Source organism: Lacerta agilis, chromosome 2 (genome assembly GCF_009819535.1).
Source record: "Lacerta agilis isolate rLacAgi1 chromosome 2, rLacAgi1.pri, whole genome shotgun sequence".
NCBI lineage: Eukaryota > Metazoa > Chordata > Lepidosauria > Squamata > Lacertidae > Lacerta > Lacerta agilis.
In genome coordinates, this window is record NC_046313.1 from 30,522,734 (window position 1) to 30,540,440 (window position 17,707).

The following is a 17,707-nucleotide window of genomic DNA, read 5'->3' on the forward strand; positions in this document are numbered from 1 at the left end:
AGCCAATAGGACTGGCCAGGGTGCGGCACCAGGCTGCATTCACCAGCCTGGGCACTGCCATCTTCCTCATTCTGCCCCTGCTCGCCATCGGATTTCCCGTCCTCCCTCCCTTTAGGTCTCGCTATGCTTCTGACCTTGCTATGGACTTCGGTTGGTTGCCTTGGTTGCCCAGGGGGGCTGGTAGGAGTTTTTTATCCATTTGGCAAATTGGCACTGGCCTTTTGGTTTTTTCACCTACCTCATAGCAGCTCGTCACAATTTCATAGTATTGGCGGCCCAGGCATTGGAATACTCATTAGGTGATGTAATATGTGTGTGTGGTTAGATGTCAGGTTGTGCCCATCACCTGCCTCCTAGGGGTATCCCTTTAAAGGGATCCGGTGGTCGTGGATCCTGTCCAATGCCCTGCTAGTGGCTAGGGCCATGGCACAACCCCTGGTGACGTCAGGGGAAGCTTCCAGTTGAATTTGCATCAACAAGCTCCTCCCACTGGTTGTTAACCCAAATGTGTTGTGCTGTTGTCCAATGCCTAAGCCAATACCACTCACACGCCGTAACCAATAAAGTTGTGGCCTTATTCTTCCCATTAACCAAAAATCATGTGTCCGTGTATTATTTACTCCACGCGGGTGATGGGTCATCGACTCACAATAGGAGAGAGCTGAAAGGAAGCGGAAAGCAGGGTCTGCCTAGCAAGAGGCCAGCCAAGTCTAGCTACTAACCTCGGTCGCTATATTCTGAGCTCCCCACAACGTCTTAGTAAGCAGCAGCAACAGGCAGTGTTGGGAAGCCGGCAGAGCGACATCCTCACCCTGCCTCGCTATTGGATGTTACAGGACTGTATTGTCAGTTCCTTTTTATGTGCTCTATGATTACAGCTGCGCTTCCAAGCCCAAACTTCTTCCTGACTGGAATGCCAAGGTTTAGCGCTATCTATGAAGTGAAGAACGTCAGCACCAGAAAGGCAGCTCCTTTCTTGGGGGGCAGCAAGGTGGAGGTAATGTATTTCCAGGGCCGATTTGTTTTCGTGCTTCAAATATGTCCTCTTCAAATAAGTTTCGTGCTTCAAATAAGTCGTTGCTGAGGGATCTTGAGAAATCTGCTGCTTTTTGATAGTGACCTCGAAGTTCATGCGTAACCCTGATTTCCAAATCTGATGTGTCTCTTGTGGCTTACCTCATATGTAAAAAATAAAACAGTAGAGCCATTGTTGCTCACTATGTTCACTGTGGGCCCTAAACCCTTTACCCATCTTAAACTGCCCCCCTACCTACCCTTGACTTGCTTTTGTCTTGCAGCTGATGCTCTTTCCTGGCCTCTGGTTCAGCCACAATGGAACAGTCACCTCCCTCGACTTCGCTGTGCAAGAAACAAATAAGCCAATCCAGGCCCGTTTCCAGATTTTCCGCCCATATTGCAGTCCCAGTCAACATTTGATTCCACCTGGTAAAGGAGAACCCCTTCTGCTCCCTTCCTTGCAATCCCTTGGGTCAAAGAATAACAGATTCTGTCTTCATTCTTTGAAGCAGTTTAATTAAAAAATAAGTTTCCATTTCTCCCTAGCAACATCTTGTTTTCAGCTGAGGAAAATGGCTTTGCTGCACATTTTTGACAGTCCCCCCCCCATTTGTTAATTCCACCATTTATTTCATTTTTGTAATTGGAATTGCCTTCCAGTCACACTCATTTCTTCTAAAATGCGGTACTTAAATTATAACCTTTGCATATGCTGATCAGAGTAATAAATTTGATAAGAGTGTGTGCGTGGGCCCAGACATTCACCTTGCATCTGTACCTGCGTGATTTAAAACGATATTGATCTGTTTCTAAGTCATTCTGTACTCTCTCTGCTTCGATCTGTAATTTAGGTTCTGAACTACCCATTAAAAAAATAAAAACTCTGTATTCCCCTTCTGCTACCATAGATAATATAAAACGTTATAACTTCCCCCTGTTTTTCACCAAGGTAGATGACATTTACAGGCAGAGTAGTCCCTCCAATGTGCAGTGAACCTGCCAAATTGCAGACAGATTGGTCCAGGGGCTTTTTGTGAGGTAAATAAACGGGGTTCACTTTGCCCCATAATGAGGAGGGAGCAAGTTTGCCTCTTGCTCTTTCTTTAAAATAATTAAGATGTGGCCAGGTGTATTCTCAAAAAAACTTTGCAGCTTTGCATTGTTCTTTGCTTTCCAGTGACTGATTGTTTCCTCTGATAGGCTTTACAGCATGAGACCATCTGTAAAGCTGCCTGAGAGCTCTGAAGAGGTGTGCCTTTGTTTTAAAGCAGAACAAGATAGGATTTTTAAAGAAAACCCTTAAAAGAAGTTTTAAACTTATTTTTAAAAACTGCTTTAGCAAAAAAAATTCTCTTCAGTGTGCCACAGGCAAAATTTTGGGCAACCTCACTTATTGCAAAGTCCACGGACCTGGAGAAACAAAAAATATAGGAAAAATTAGAGCCATAAGGAAAAGAGAAGCTTAGAAAGAACAGAGTGATAGGGCAACATGCGACTTTTGGACATCAACTTGGGAAGGGGAAAGATTTGCAAGTAGATAAATAGGTACCGCTCCGGCGGGAAGGTAAACGGCGTTTCCGTGTGCTGCTCTGGTTCACCAGAAGCGGCTTAGTCATGCTGGCCACATGACCCGGAAGCTGTACGCCGGCTCCCTCGGCCAGTAAAGCGAGATGAGCACCGCAACCCCAGAGTCGGACACGACTGGACCTAATGGTCAGGGGTCCCTTTACCTTTACCTTTTTACAGTGTGGATGCACACTCCTAAAATAGAAATGACGTCTGGCTTTTTGGTTTTGTATCTTTTGTGCGATTCAGTGCCCTTGTATTTGTTCCTCAGGGTGCAAACAGCTTTATTCACCTTTTACCTGCTGTCACTCTGAGCCACTCTGCAATGTCATGGGTGAATGCCCAAGTGGGCAACAGTGGTGCCATTTGAAGGATCGTTGCCTGAACATCTCCAGCCCTTGCAGCTCATATGCCTTTGAGAACGCAAACTGCTATATCCAGCCTTTCCCATACCCTCCACGGTACAAAGGGGCTTCGCCATTCTATTCCATGGTGGCTGATCTTCCTTTATTGCTCGCCCCCAACAATGAAAACACCCACATTCACGTAAGTGTATTCAGGAGTTGCCTTGGGGTTGTAAACTGGTCTATAGTTACAATGTTTGCTCTGTGCTTTGAGGTTCTTCGCATATCTTGTTTTGCCTTAGGTATACAGGAAGTGGTTCTGCGCGTCCACGTGATAGCTCCCTGGTCATGGGACCTCTTCACCTTGGGAGCCTCTTTTTAGCCTGGCCCACCTTGCTATTCGATGCAAAATGTTATTGTTGAGATCCGCTTTTACAAACGAGTCATAAGGCGGAGTTACATGGCACCTCTGTTTTCAGTCCGATACGTGCTTTTTAATTAATTTTTGCAAATTAATTTTTAATTAATTTTTACAAATTAATGTTTACATTCAAAATCATAGATAAAAACAAATAAACAAGATTCTTCCAAATCTTTAGACTTCCCTCCACCTCTCCATGGGTTCTTTACTTAACCTTTTCTACTGCATATCATAAGTCACTCCAGTTTTTAAAGTTGTCCATTGTGTCCAATGTTACATTACAAGAGTTATTTTAAACCTGCTAAAGAGTTCAAATGTTTACAGTGGTCTTCCAAATATAATATGAATTCCCCCCCATTCTTTGTTGAAATTTTGACGTTCCTGATTTCTGATTTCGCTGGTCATTTTGGCCATTTCTGCATGGTCCAACAGTTTGGTCTGCCATTCCAATCTGGTAGGGATGTTGTCTTCTTTCCAGTTCTGGCCTACCAGCATCCTGGAGGCTGTCATTGTGTACATGAACAGTCTTTTCTGCTCCTTCAATAATTCTACCTACAATTCCTAACAAAAAGGCTTCTAGTTTTTTTGTTTTATTTTAAACAAACGTTATTTTAAACAGTTTTTTCAATTAATTATATATCATTTCCAGGAATTCTTTTATTACCTTACAGTTCCACCACTTATGTTAAAAGGTCAGATTGCGGTCGTCTTGTGATGTTTTATATGGATTAGCATTACTTGCTTGTGCACAACTGTAGGAAGGAGTTGAATGAAGACCAGGTGTGTGTACTTTAGATGGAGGCTGTCTCCCAATGATTCCCAATTAGCTCCAGCTGTCTGTGTGTTTCAGGTTCTCCTGCCAGAAGAAGAGATCTTTGTCCATCCGGGTGACATCATAGGGATACAGCACAGCGCTGGTAGGGGCTTGTTCCTGCAGTGCCATCCCCACACGGATTCCCCTTGGCGACAGAGTTACATCAGCCTCATGAAGGAGAGCTGGTGGGAAGGAGGTATCCCTGGGCCGCCCAACCCCACCTGGGTGGACAGCATGCTTTGTGAACTACGAGTGACCTTTGCGCAAGAGATGAAGAGCTTGGCAAACCCTCCAGTGTTGGCCCAAAGGCCTGAGTCTGGCACCTACACCTACACCGCCACGGTGAGAAATGCTGTCAGCAGCTTACAGGCCAGCTGCTCAGTGCAAGTACAGTCAAAAGTCAGCGATCTGCAGCTTATCTACCCCACACCACTCAGCGGGAAGCTCAACATACCCACAAAGCAGGAGATTTTCCTGGTCGTCAAGATCACCTCCGGCTGCAAGGCTGTGGCTAACTGGATGTCCCCGGTGGACATGGCTGGGGTGCCGTTTGTGGCCGCCTGCCCAGCAGGGATTGTGCTGCATGTCTCCTCTGCTACAGAGAGACCACTGACACCTGGTTCTCCTCAGTGAAGCTTGTCATGGATAAACCAAGAGAGGAGGAGATCTTGGACATCCTTGTTTCCAATGAGGTCAGTGCCCAGAAGTTGTCCGTGAAGATTCAGTCACATGATGCCATTGATGGACTCAGGGTGGTGCCTCCTGGACCATGCCGGATGCTAGTGGATGTGTCACAGGTGGGTTATGATGTTCCTTCCAAAGTTAACTCTTTGTTTTACGTGAGGGATGTCTGGTGTCATGTTTGAGGATAGTGGTCCAGGGATCTTTTTACATGAAAAAAATGTATTGTACATAGATACATACCCTATACTGATTTTTGTGGCTTTGCAGAATTGACAAGGTCTGTACCTCCGAACTAGGAAACAATGCAGTCATGATCTTGAGTTATTGAAAGGGCAAAGAAATTGGAGTGTTAGGCAGTGCACAGATCCCTCAGTCCCAGGTCATTGAAGTATCTTACCCAGACCCAAACTCATTTACTGCTCCCCAATACTTAGCTCAAAGTTCAGCCAGCATAGCCAAACCAATATTTATGGGTTATTCTCATCATGCAACTTCTTTGCTTTAACCAGGTATTTACTGCTGAGATCAGCCAGGGGTCCTCTGTCTCTTACACCTGGGTGATTGATAACATGGACATGTTTGCCTACAATGGTCAGAGCTACAGTGTCACATTTAAGAGACCTGCCACATATAAGCTAAAGGTGAGAAACCAAAGCCATTCAACAACAACAGCAGCAGCAGCAGCAGCAGCAGCAGCAATAACAGTAACTTCATAGTAGAGCATAGCACATGTGGGCTATATTTCAAGGAATATAAGTAGTATTTGTACAGCAATTTATATGTGTTATCTCGGTCTGTCATACAACAGCCCTATAAGGTAGTCCAGTATATTAGGAGAAATTACATGTCAGAGTGTGAAAATTGCATACAAAAATGAATACATGTAATGAAACTGTGTGCCTTCTTGCATGGATTGATTTTTTTAAAAAAAATTACAAACGGAAGTAAGCAAACTGAACCAAGACTAGAAAGATGAGGACATGGGGGGCGGGGGGGGGGAGAGACTGTAACATAACTCACAGGGCTTCTCTGTGAGTTCCTTTGAGCCAGGGACTTCCTGACTCAAGCCGTTCTCTTTTGTCTCTCTCTATAGAAGCAAATGCATAGCTGAGCTGCTATGAGCATTATCAGAAGATGCTTCAGTAACTTGTGGGATTTGGGTGGTTTATTTGGTTTGGAATCAAAGGTTTCTTGGTTTTCTTCTCTTTGTTCATAGTTGACAGCAAAGAACCCGGTGAGCTTCAAATCTTTGGAACTGATGCTCATAGCTGAACCCATGAACCCCTTGGCTCACCCTGAATTGCTGGGACTCCCTGGAATTGTGGAAGTCAATGTTCCCCAGACCGTGATATTCAGGTGGAAGTAGACACTGCTGTGGATGTCATGGTGAGGTAAGAAGCAAGGCAAGGAAGTCTGGATAGGTGCTTTCAAGTGATTGCCCATCACCAAAATCCAAGTTGCAAGGAACACACAATCTTAGGGAAGAGCTCTTTGGGAACAGCCAGTGTATCTATTCAAGACCAATTCACACCATCATTTTCTGCAGAAAAAAACCCTCATTTGAGCTGGCTTACAAACATTTCTGCTAAATTCATCCCAATTTAGCTTCTAGTATAGAATCGCTAACTCATGTAATGGCTCAGTTAGTAGCCACTAACTTAGTCTCATCCTATGGATGCACAAATAGTCTGACCTGGTATCTTCCCCTAAATATATGACAATTCCTAGTACTCCCCACTTCCCTCTTTTTTGGCACACTCAGTGATGTTCAGGAGGCATAGTAAGCTGTATCTGTGAATTTGCTTGCGCATGAAAGCAACACTGGTTTGATAGAAAAATGAACCATGAGGCATAGAAGAGACCCCAAAATCAGGCTGTTGCAGGGCAAGGTGGTCCAAAAACAGTCCAGTTCAGATCACAGTAGACCACACGGGGTACACTAAAATGGGGTGGTGGTGGTGTTACAGTGGCCAGCAAAGCAAATTGCTTAAAATAAGGTAAGCAAGACAAGTCACCTATTTCAGGGGAAGGCAGACAAACAAAAATCGGAATAACCAATTCATCTGCTCTGGAGAAAGCTGCTTTCTGATCGGACTATCAGTCAGAGTCAGAACATGACAATGTCTGGGAGAATCACTGAACTTAATTTTTAAAAAAGGATAATCTAATTCAACACCCTGCTCTCTCAAGGTACCCTGGAGTTACCTGCTCTGCTGGTACCTGTAATGTCCCCACTTTAGTGTACCCACAAGCAAGAACTACCATGCCAGAGGTAGCTTTTGGAAAAGGAATAAATACAGCAAAAAGACATTTGGGGTGTTGAAATAACAAATTGTGCAACCAGGACTTACAATGCTTGACTTCCAGACCTTTGGCAGCAAGCATTGTATCCACCTTGTGGAAAACAGAATTTTTGGCAGGGGCTAAAGGTGGTGATGATAGGTAATGTGGGAGATGTACCAGAGGGGGTGATGTGATAAGGGGCACAAAAGAAACTCTGGGAAGGAATTTATCATTGCCGTTGCTGAGTCCAGTCCAATCTCACCCAGAGATTGGGTGAACTTTCTGGGTCTTGTTTTCAGTACTCAAAATCAACAAAACCAACAAAAGAGTCTTGCGGCACCTTGGCAACTAACAAATTTGCTATGGATTTATGGGCAAGAATCCAGTTCACCAGCAACAAGGAGTATAATCCCTAATTAACTGGGAATATATGGGTTCCCCTGTGTTGTTTGGCCTGTGGACGGGGGTGGATGGGAATGGAGAACACTGAGATTGCAAAATTGCAAAAAGAATGGAGAGTAATGATCACATCAAATAAAGCAGTTAAAGTGACAATTAGGATAGCTGTGTTGGTGATAACAGAAAGATCCCGGCCTTGGTAAATTAGCAAACACGTATAGTATGATAAAATCTTGATTCAAGTCACAGATGATAGAATTGAGGTTCCTGATAAAATGCAATTCAGAGAGTTTCACGCTGGAGTCTCCCTTCATATTTCCTTTGTTCATGGACAGGCAGATCAACAGGCATCACTTGTAGAAATTCTGTGCCAAATTGTCACTGTGCAAATGCTTTAGGAAACACTGCTGTTCCCACTGTGACCTCTGCTGGTTGCCCGCAGTATATCCAATGCATTATTTGTGGTCTGTATTTCTGCTTGCAGGTGGAATTTTGGCGATGGCAGCCCAGAGGCAGAGACCATCCTGGCTCCTCCTTATGACGCTCAGCTGCCAAGACCGGATCCACAGACAGAACGAGTTCAAGTGTCAGCGAGGGTGACCCATGCCTTCATTCAGCCAGGTGGGAAAATAAGTAGGGAGCTCAAGGAGCTTCAAGTCACACCTTTCCCCCTGAAATGAGAGGAGGAGAATAGATGGATGAGAAGATAGAAGCTGAGAGAGCTACCTGTATGTGGAGAAGGGTTAAAAATGGTGTGGGAAAATAGGTGCCAGGACAGGCTGACTAACCACCAGCAGGTTGAAATCTAGGAAACCAGACGAGAACAGGTGAGGCAAAGGCATCATAGGAGATTGAGACCAAGACAGGAACACGCATATGGGGAGGGAAGCAAAACTAATGAGGTGCACTGTAAAGTGAGGAAGGAATTTTCCTGCCGTGTGGCAGCTGCAGGGAACCTAAAGGGGCCTGCACCTTAACTGGCTGTCACCTGCCAATCACTTCAATTTTGTGGTTTTTCTAGGGTTAGATTTAAAATTACTGGTATACCTATTTTATATACAAGTTGTGATTATTATGTACATTTTACGTATCTTACATTCTGTTCCCCCTTACAGAAAGACAGGATATGAATCTGATAATTAAGGGTTAAAATATCCACTGCTAGTCAAACTCAAGAGTAGACCCATTGAATACGCAGGTCTATTCTGCGTATGATTAACGTTAGGCACAACCCGTATTTTAATTAACACATAAAGAAGAAACCTAGCTATGAACAACAAATTTAAAAACATCCAGCATCTGAAAAATTACCACTCCTGAGTGATACGTTCATCGTTATTTCTGTAGGTGACTACACGGTCAGAGCTGAAGCCCTCAACAAGTATGAGCAAGTTCACCAGATGGCCAGAGTCTGTGCTGTCGTTCCCATAACCCTGGTGACCATAGTGTCCAGCCCAACTTCTCCATTGGTTAAAGAGGTTACTCAGTTTGAGGCCTTGGTTTCTCCTTCCCTCTATGGCATATGGTATTCCTGGAACTTCGGCAATGGGTCACCTGTACAGGAGGGACCAAATTCTACTGTGTGCTATTCCTTTGAAAATGCCGGGATTTATAATGTGACCCTAAGAGTCAATAACAACCTCAGTGACACATCATGGGCATCTGTGTCTGTCAGGGAAGAAATTATGGGCCTGCAAATAGTGTGCAGTGGGCCCGGTGAACTCGGTTCAGTCACAGTTGTCAATGCCACAGTTACCTCTGGCACAGATGTCAGGTGGTCTTTTGACATGGGAGATGGATCCATCTACAGAAATCTGTCACAGGGTGTTGTTTCTCACATTTTTGCTGCTGAAGGCAAATACACAATAACAGTGACAGTTCACAGTGCTGCGGCCTATACCAAGGCATCCACCATAGCCAACATTTACAAACTGCGTATTAGCAGCATCCTGGCTCCTAGTTGTATCTCCAGTGGGGAGCTGACCCTGTTCCAAGCTTTTGTGACAGGGCCAGTTAAAGGGATTATGTTCTGCTGGGATTTCCAAGATGGCCGCCCTCCCGCTGTTCGTCATGGAGACCCTACGGTCCTTCACAGCTACACGGTGGCTGGGAATTACCAGGTGAACCTGACTGTCTATGGCACAATGAGCAGCGCTTCCCGCCAGCTAGCCGTTTGTGTAGAGGACAAAATCAGCTCAGTTAAGCTATTGGCTCCAATGTCTGCTGTAGCCTTAGAGGAACCGCTTTCCTTCTTTGCTGAAGTAGATCCAGGACCTGACCCTCAGCACCAGTACAGGTACCATTGGGATTTTGGCATCGGTGAAGACCTGGTGCCTTCTAAAACTCCAGAAATCACATTTGTGTACTTGGAGGCTGGGTTGTACATGGTAACCGTGACTGTGCAGAACACAGTCAGCCAACAAAATGCCTCGGTAAATGTCACAACTCAGCAGGCCATTAATACCATCTCCATTCACCACAGTGGTGAAACGGGCATCTTTTTAGCTGTGGGCACCCCTACGACTTTGTGGCTGAAGTCAGCTGGGATACTACAGCCGCATTTCAGTGGGACTTTGGGGACGCCTCACCTCATCAAGTGGGTCAAAGAGCCCCCCACACCTATAAGAAAGCAGGAGATTTTACCATCGTGGTTGTGGGTGAGAATCTGGTTAGTCACAGGACAGCAACACTCACCATGACGGTGCTTACTCCAGTTAAGCTGTTGACTCTACACGCTGAGCAACCAGTGAGCGAGGCTGGGCAGGAAGTCACCTTCAGATCTTCTTTAGCTGCAGGGGATCGTGTCCGCTATCGCTGGGCTGTTGGTGAAACAACTGGATTCCAAGAGGGAGCGGCCATTTTCACTCACACTTTCCCCACTCTTGGCACCTTTGTGGTGTTTGTCGTAGCTGAGAATGCTGTGAGCATAGAGAAGGCAAACGTCACCGTAGAGGTCCAGGAAAGAGTCCGAGGGGTGCAAATTCACAGTGAACATGTAGTGCAGGACAAGTATGTGGCCGTTGCAGAAGCCTTCTCTCTCTCCAGCGAGGTTGCTCAGGGCTCCAATGTCACCTTCCGTTGGGCAGCTTTGAAAGGAAAGCATCGGTTGTTTACTTCTGAAGGACAGTTGTTCCTATTCTGCCCCAATACAAGTGGGGAGCTCCTGGTGGAGGTGAAAGCTGGGAATGCACTGGGTGAAGTCACCACCAGCCTCACCCTGGAAGTCTTGGAGAGAGTTCATGGTGTGAAGGTTCAATCGGCCGCTGATAATGTTGCAGTAGGAAAGCCAGTGAACCTGAACATTTCTGTGGTGTCGGGAACGGATCTCCTTTATCAGTGGAAGGTGCAGGAGGACGCACAGCTGCTGCTTACCACCACACCCTCCCTTTCGCACATCTATAACACCTTAGGCTCCAAGCTTGTCTTTGTCACAGTCTACAATGCCCTGGGATCCAGCAATGGCTCCACAGAACTCAGAGTGCAGGAACCTGTTTCTGGGGCAAATTTCAGCGTGGCAGGAATCATGTGGCCTTTCCTCCTGAAGTCAGGCACCTCAGTAGAGCTTCTGGGCATGGTGGATGCAGGATCTGACCTTGCATGGGAATGGCAGCTACAGAGGGGGGAAGAGGAGAAGCTGATCCTCTCCCATGGGCAGAACATCTCTCACAGATTTGAGCAGCTCGGAGACTACAGAGTGTTTCTGCGGGTCTGGAATGACGTTAGCGAGAGTACAGCTCTGGGTGCCATCTCCATCCAAGATCCTGTGGCTGGACTGGGTGTGACATGGACGGACAAGAGGACGGTGTGCACAGATGATGAGGTTACTTTTACACTGCATGCGTTGAAGGGCTCGCGAGTGACCTTTGCCCTCTACTTCCCCTCGCTGGGGATTCACATGGATAACCCTGCGGGGATCTTCCACTTTCCTTTTCCAGTGAAAGGCTACCACCAGGTGCTTGCATCTGCTTACAACAATGTTAGTAATCAGACAGCTACTGTCATGGTGAAGGTCTTGGAGAAGGTGACGGGGCTGCACCTCTTGGATGAATGTCCACCCATCCTGGAAGCCAACAAAGAACTTACACTCCGAGCAGCAGTGCAAGCTGGAGAGAATGTTGCTTTCTCCTGGGTATTTCAGCTCCCTGGGCTGCCTGACTATAATGCCACAGGCCAGCAGGTGACGTATACCCCCTCTGGCAAAGACAATTTAACCATTCTGATTGAGGCCAACAATGCTTTCTGTGCAGACACTCTTCTGTTCGTAAGAACAATAGAGGTGCCGGTAGTGACTGTTGACCTGTCCAGCAATGGCACCAGGACATTTGTTAATCAAACCGTGACATTTGACGTAATGGCTGTTGGTGGCAGCAACCTTCATATGGAGTGGAATTTTGGGGACTCGCCCGAAACCTTCGCCAGTGAAGGAGATCAGAGAGTATTTCACAAATATCACCAAGCTGGTGATTTCTTGGTAGAAGTGAGAGTCTACAACAACATCAGTTTCGTCTTGGCCCACTTAAAAGTAACTGTGCAGCAGCTGCTCTGTGAAAGCCCTACTCTGGAGCTGGTTGAGCCTCTCTCTGTGATCTCCAAATCTTACACCACCTACTTTGAGGCTGATGTGGACTTGAAACAATGCACAGCCTACCGGGCATTGTATCGGTGGGAGATATTCCGCGGCTGCAGCTGTGATGCTCCATCCAAGACCAATGCAGTCTTGTTACCGCATGTAGATGTGCTAACCCCTCGCCTTGTGCTCCCCAAGCTCTCCCTGGACGTTGGTCCTCACTGCCTGCTTTTCACTATCTCTCTGGAGAACACACCCTTGGCCCGGATGGCTTGCAGCAACTTGACTGTGCTTCCTAGCAAGCTAGTTCCAGTCATCCAAGGAGGATCCTGGAGGAGAGGGACAGCCAAAATGGATCTGGTTCTAGATGGAAGCAAGTCATATGACCCTGATGTGGAGAAGGGTGGAAACTCCTCACTGGCGTACCAGTGGGACTGTCAACTGGAGGTAAGAAGAGGACCTGCAATGGCAGCAATAAGGCACATTGTTTGGACCAGGGTTTCCCAAACTTGGGTCTCCAGCTGAACTACAATTCCCGCCATACCTGACCACTGGTCCTGCTAGCTAGGGATGATGCGAGTTGTAGTCCAAAAAGTTTGGGAAACCCTGGTGCTGAATAACTAATGAGAAGCATAACCTGAAAAGGTGGGTTTTGCTTTATATGAAGGCTTTAATGCAGGGGTGGTGAAACAGGATCCTGCTGGAGGGCCAGATCCAGAAGTGGCCGATTCCCCAGAGGCCACTTTGACAGGTGGGAGGAGTTGCCCACCTGTCAATCACCTGCTATCACACATTGCTTGGTGATTCAGACTTTGCAGCCATGGCTTGAATTCAACACTTTGTGAATTTGGTGCCTCTCTATGTCAAATTCAGAAGGCACCAAATTCCCAGCATCTGAAAATGAAGAAACAACAGTGCACAGTATGCTCCCAGTTCGTTTTGCATTTGTAGCTATGGCTTTACCTGCCTAGCACCTGTCTTATTTCCTTTGCTTTCCTGCCCTTTAAAAGCTGTTATACCAAGAGAGCATTCCCCTTGTCCATTCTCACTTCTTTTGTATGAAAGAGAAGACTGAGCCTCACTTTACAGGGGCCTGCAGAGTGGTCCTATCTTTTGGGTAAGTGTAGGAAGAGGACCATGGCACTGTTAGGATTTCCTACACATGAGTAGAACCTTGGCAGGGACACATGCCTGACTGGCATGTTCCCTCCCTCCTGGGCGATCATTCGGGAGCTTCAAAAGCTTTCATCAGCCCAAACATCACAGCGACTAATGCCAAGAAACATTGGCACGCTTACGGATCTGCAGAGTGTGCACAGTTGCGTAACAGAACTCAGCAACTCAGCATTTTGGCTACTTTATTTACATATAAACACACAGAGCACTGCAACATGGCTCCCTCTCTCTCTAGCATCAGACAGCAAAGAGAAAGAAACAAAGGACAATAGTCCCACTTCACGGAACACAGTAACACAAACATCTTGTCTTTTGTCACTTCCCACTTTGTGGAATGTAAACGCACACCACCATGTGATAGATAAGAATCCCATGACCTGCAGACATGGAGATGGAATCTCCACAAGAGAAGCTGGAGGAAGAGCCTCCAGGTACTTAGAACACAAGGCCAAAGGCTCAGCTGTCACACTTTCTACTTTAATTGTTATGCTATATGCCCAGCTTTCAAAAGTCTGTTGCTTCATAAGATTTCACCAGGTCCCTTGCACTCCCCCCCCCCACCCTGGCAGCCTCAATTTCAGCATCAGAGCTGAACAGTTAATGCAAAGGCCCTTAACTGAATTTCTCTCTGCCACAGGCACCTAATGTGTCCACAACTTTATGTGGCTTCCCTGCTATGGCAGGCATGGACAGAGCGATTGTCCCACACTCCATGCTGAATCCAGGAGCAACTTACCACTTCAACCTTACTGTGAGGAAGCTGGTAAGATCCTGCTTGGGTGACACAGACGGTGAGCTGGCTTGATTACCTTCTCTAGTCTCATGTGGCCACTCTGACTTCCCACATATATATTGATAGAAACAGATGGACACAGACAGACGGACACAGTGAACATGTGGTGCAGGACAAGTATGTGGCAGTCACTGATGGTTGCTTATAGGGAGTCATTTTGAAGAGTTTTGCTGAGGGAAAATGCTCCTGAAAGTGAAACATTTTACCCTCTGCATAAAAGTGCCTTGTAGGAAAAACACTTCTGTAAGGACGTTCAGTGGTTGCTCATGAAGAATCAGCCAAATGCAGAACTTCTAAGCTAAGTTCTTTATTGTGCACCTTATTTACAGTGGAGCAAAAGTTTCAACGTCCATCTCTCACTTTGCAGAGTCCAGGAATGACCTCTTCCGGTTTCTTTCGCCAGCAAAAAAAGGCGCAGGATCCTGAACCCCCGCCTGCCCCTGCCACGTCCTTCCTGCCTCCCCTTAGGAGCGTGGGAACCTGACCCCATTCCCACTATCCCTGCGATGCTGAGGCTCTGCGATCCTGTCAGAGCCCCTGCACTGCCTTCCTGCCTCCGACTCCCCCTCCCCACTGGAGGAATGGTAGCTTCCGGAGGAGGAGGAGGAGGAGGAGGGGAGGAACTGCTGGTGAAATGCACAGGGGGTTCCCTATATTGCACACCCTCCGCGATCCCACCGAGCGCCGGGAGGGGGGTTTCCTGACAACTTCCTCTGGAAAGAAGAAAGAAGAAAGAAAGAAGAAAGAAAAGAAAGAAAGCAAAGAAAGAAAGAAAGAAAGAAAGAAAGAAAGAAGTTCGCTTAAAAACAGAGCTTTTTCTTTCTTTCCACAAAAACACAGTCTGAATGCAAGCCGCTCCAACCAGCCCCTCTCAGCTGCACTAGGAGTTCCTGAAGGGGAGTGATCCCCTCCCAGCTGACTTGGACAGTTAGTTCTTGTCTTCTTGTATCAAAGACATAATCAAAGACTGCCTTGCTGAATGACGTCTTCTTTTCTCTTTGACAAAGAAACACAATGTATGTAGGGATGTCAAATGGCAAGGAAAGCACTGAGCCCTGGAATAACGCTCAAATGCACATATGCTTGCTATGAAGCTGGCAAGCCCAGTCAAGACCAAATGTTAGGATTTAGCGCTCAGCGACAAGTGCAGTATGGGCAAACCCCCCTAGACACACTACTGGCTTTTGTCCACACTCTGACGGACCCTTCACCACAGTTCTGTTACGTTGCCTGGGCTTGCCAGCTTCATAGAAAACATATGTGCATTTGAGCGTTATTCCAGGGCTCAGTGCTTCCTTGCCATTTGACATCCCTACATACATTGTGTTCTTTGTCAAGAGAAAGAAGACGTCATTCAGCAAGGCAGTCCAAGGGACTCCTCCATTGCTGGACATCTTGCTCTTCTTCTATAGGGTCGCGTTGCTCCATTTGTACCAACAAGCCTGCTGTGTCTTGATTTGGGGCTGACTTTCGTATATGACTCGGGTGTCCGCCAGCAGGTTTCGATCGCATCTAGCCAGATCCTTCCTGTGACCCTGGAGTGCCGTTCCTGCAGTGCTTTGTCAAGCTACGAGGTCAGCAGCAGCATCCATGTCACGCTGTCTGGACGGTGCGAAAGCTGCGACAACGGAACGCTGGTGAGATGCTCTCTTCTGATTCCCGGGCTATAGATCAGCAGGGGTTTAGTTGCGCTTGGCATAACAGCCACTTAAAAAGAGGTGTCATTGCAATGTATCGTGATCTGCGCTGTCTGACCCTTGCAGTACAGCTGGAGAGCTCGGAGTTCTGATGGCCAGCCTTTGACCTTGGACAATGTGACCACTTCCACTGGGGACTCCAATCGGGACCTGGTGATCAGGCAGGGGGTCCTGCAGGATGGAAGGTGAACTACACTTTCACCGTTTTGGTCACTCAGCCTAGAGGACAGCTGCGGGGAGAAGCCAGCATCACCTCACCCCAAACCATCCACCTAGGGGAGGGCTCTGCATTCTGAGACCAGAAAACAATATCTACATCTTGGAGACGCGGTTAGATTTCAGTGCATGGGTAAGTAACCAACAAGATTCCCCCACCCACCATTAGAGTAGTCCTCTGTGGGGGATTCAGTGCGTTAAAGGACTGGAACAGCTGCAACTCAAGGAGCTGTCCTTTGGATAGCTGTTTGAGCTCCACTTTTGTGGAAGCGGCAGGCAGGGAGGGCAGTCTTGTCATTAGGCTCTGTAGGTATCTGGGTCATGTGTAATTTTGCCTGCCAGACAACTAGACAGTAACTTATGTGTGTGTGTGAGTACAGGCTAGCATTGCATGTGATTCGTTCATGGCTCAGGCATATACAACAGTGTTGGAGCCAGATTGATTCATATTCTCTTGTGGTCAAGCTGAAGTGATGTACACCTTTACACCTCTTCCGTCCAACATCCTTCTGCATCTCCTGCTCTGACTCTTTCAGGTTGGATGGATGAGGACAGCAGCCCAATGCAGCAGCAGCAGCTGATCTACACCCTGACTGCCGAATGTGCTCCCCTCACAGCAGCCACTGTGGCACTCCTGCCTGTATCGAGGGGTCAAGTCTGCCTTCAGCATCTTCTTGCCAGCAAGCGCTCTTGGCAATCAATCCAGCGTCAACATCCTAGTTGAGCTGGAGGATTCACGGGGAGCGAAGACCTTGGCATTGAACCAGTAAATGTGGGACCTCTTTGGGATGGGCCGATCTCTGTGCCTTGTACTTCCAGGGATCAGGAAGGAAAAAAGAACAGGCAGGAGAAGACAGCATCGTGGGGCGTGCTGTGCTGTGCTGCTGTCCTAACAGTGGAATCACTGCCACTTGCCAGGAAGTATGGGGGGGGTGGCAAGGCCTGGGCTGCGTTGATGCACAAGCAGAGCCAGTCTGGCACTCCCTCCAGCGCACCCACACAGCCCTTAACTTTGCTATCATCCTGCCCCCTGTACTGTCTTAGGCAGTGGCAGTGATGCTGCTGTCAAAGGGGGGCGGCACAGCACTGCTCCACTGTGCCACTGGCAGACAGTGTTGCTTTTGCAAGACTTATTTCTGCCCGGAGAGAGATCAAAGCTGCAGTCATTGTGTTACTTCCTTGGGGACAGCTCTGTTCCCGATGATGAGGTTACTACGGCATTCGAATACTTGAGGATGGTAGCAAAACCTTTCTGTTTCCAAGTGTGGCTTGCACGGGCAGGGAGGAGGGAGGGATGCTTGCAAAGTGTGTTTGCACTTACAAGTGTATTTGCAAAGTCTGTCTGCTCTCCCTTTCAGAACCCTGACTCTCACCATGCCTGAACTCCCTTCAGGATTCAACACCATAACCAGCTGGTTGAAGAAGAAGAGCCAGTCGGAGCTGTGGGGTGTGGTCCAGCAAGGAAACCCACAGGAGGTGATTCCATACTCCTTGGCTCTCATAAGCCTGCTGAATCACGTAAGCACTTGCTGGTGGGGGAGAACGCTTTACATCTGCGTACAGGTTGACAATGTCCGCACACCCAGGAACTTGAGATTCTCAAAGGAGGCCCTGCTCACGATCCCATCCACAGCTAGGATCTGTTGTGCAGAGTTAGGCAAAGGGGTATTCTCCACCGTGACACCCCAGTTGTGGCCTTCTTTCCATTTGCTCTTGCCCCTCTTTTTGTT

At 47.3% G+C, this 17,707-nt stretch overlaps 3 protein-coding genes across 3 annotated transcripts in view; all 3 read left to right on the forward strand.

Moving 5' to 3' along the window:
• Window positions 1–2,809: 2,809 nt before the first annotated feature.
• Window positions 2,810–4,795, forward strand: LOC117039076 (polycystin-1-like). The gene is made up of 2 exons (XM_033136116.1): window positions 2,810–3,129; window positions 4,199–4,795. Exons 1-2 carry the CDS (start codon window positions 2,914–2,916, stop codon window positions 4,793–4,795), a joined length of 813 nt encoding a protein of 270 aa, XP_032992007.1. The 5' UTR covers window positions 2,810–2,913.
• Window positions 4,484–6,274, forward strand: LOC117041003 (polycystin-1-like). The gene is made up of 3 exons (XM_033139248.1): window positions 4,484–4,959; window positions 5,356–5,487; window positions 6,063–6,274. The coding sequence occupies exons 1-3, from the start codon at window positions 4,804–4,806 to the stop codon at window positions 6,210–6,212; spliced, it is 438 nt and encodes a 145-aa protein (XP_032995139.1). The 5' UTR covers window positions 4,484–4,803; the 3' UTR covers window positions 6,213–6,274.
• A 1,738-nt stretch (window positions 6,275–8,012) lies between these two features.
• Window positions 8,013–17,707, forward strand: part of LOC117039087 (polycystin-1-like) — a 30,378-nt gene continuing 20,683 nt past the window's right edge. Inside the window, 9 exon segments of the mRNA XM_033136126.1 lie at window positions 8,013–8,149; window positions 8,876–12,542; window positions 13,909–14,034; window positions 15,477–15,701; window positions 15,828–15,947; window positions 15,950–16,010; window positions 16,013–16,110; window positions 16,595–16,743; window positions 17,336–17,495. Coding sequence (XP_032992017.1) covers window positions 10,224–12,542; window positions 13,909–14,034; window positions 15,477–15,701; window positions 15,828–15,947; window positions 15,950–16,010; window positions 16,013–16,110; window positions 16,595–16,743; window positions 17,336–17,495 — 3,258 coding nt within the window. The 5' untranslated portion in view covers window positions 8,013–8,149; window positions 8,876–10,223.

Bases quoted from the DNA above. Each gene is read 5' to 3' on its own strand.
- LOC117039076 (XM_033136116.1), top strand. From the start codon at position 2,914: ATGGGTGAATGCCCAAGTGGGCAACAGTGGTGCCATTTGAAGGATCGT. The intron at 3,130-4,198 runs GTAAGTGTATTC...TGTGTGTTTCAG, and splicing joins ATGAAAACACCCACATTCAC to GTTCTCCTGCCAGAAGAAGA.
- LOC117041003 (XM_033139248.1), top strand. From the start codon at position 4,804: ATGGATAAACCAAGAGAGGAGGAGATCTTGGACATCCTTGTTTCCAAT. The intron at 4,960-5,355 runs GTGGGTTATGAT...TGCTTTAACCAG, and splicing joins TGCTAGTGGATGTGTCACAG to GTATTTACTGCTGAGATCAG. The intron at 5,488-6,062 runs GTGAGAAACCAA...CTTTGTTCATAG, and splicing joins CTGCCACATATAAGCTAAAG to TTGACAGCAAAGAACCCGGT.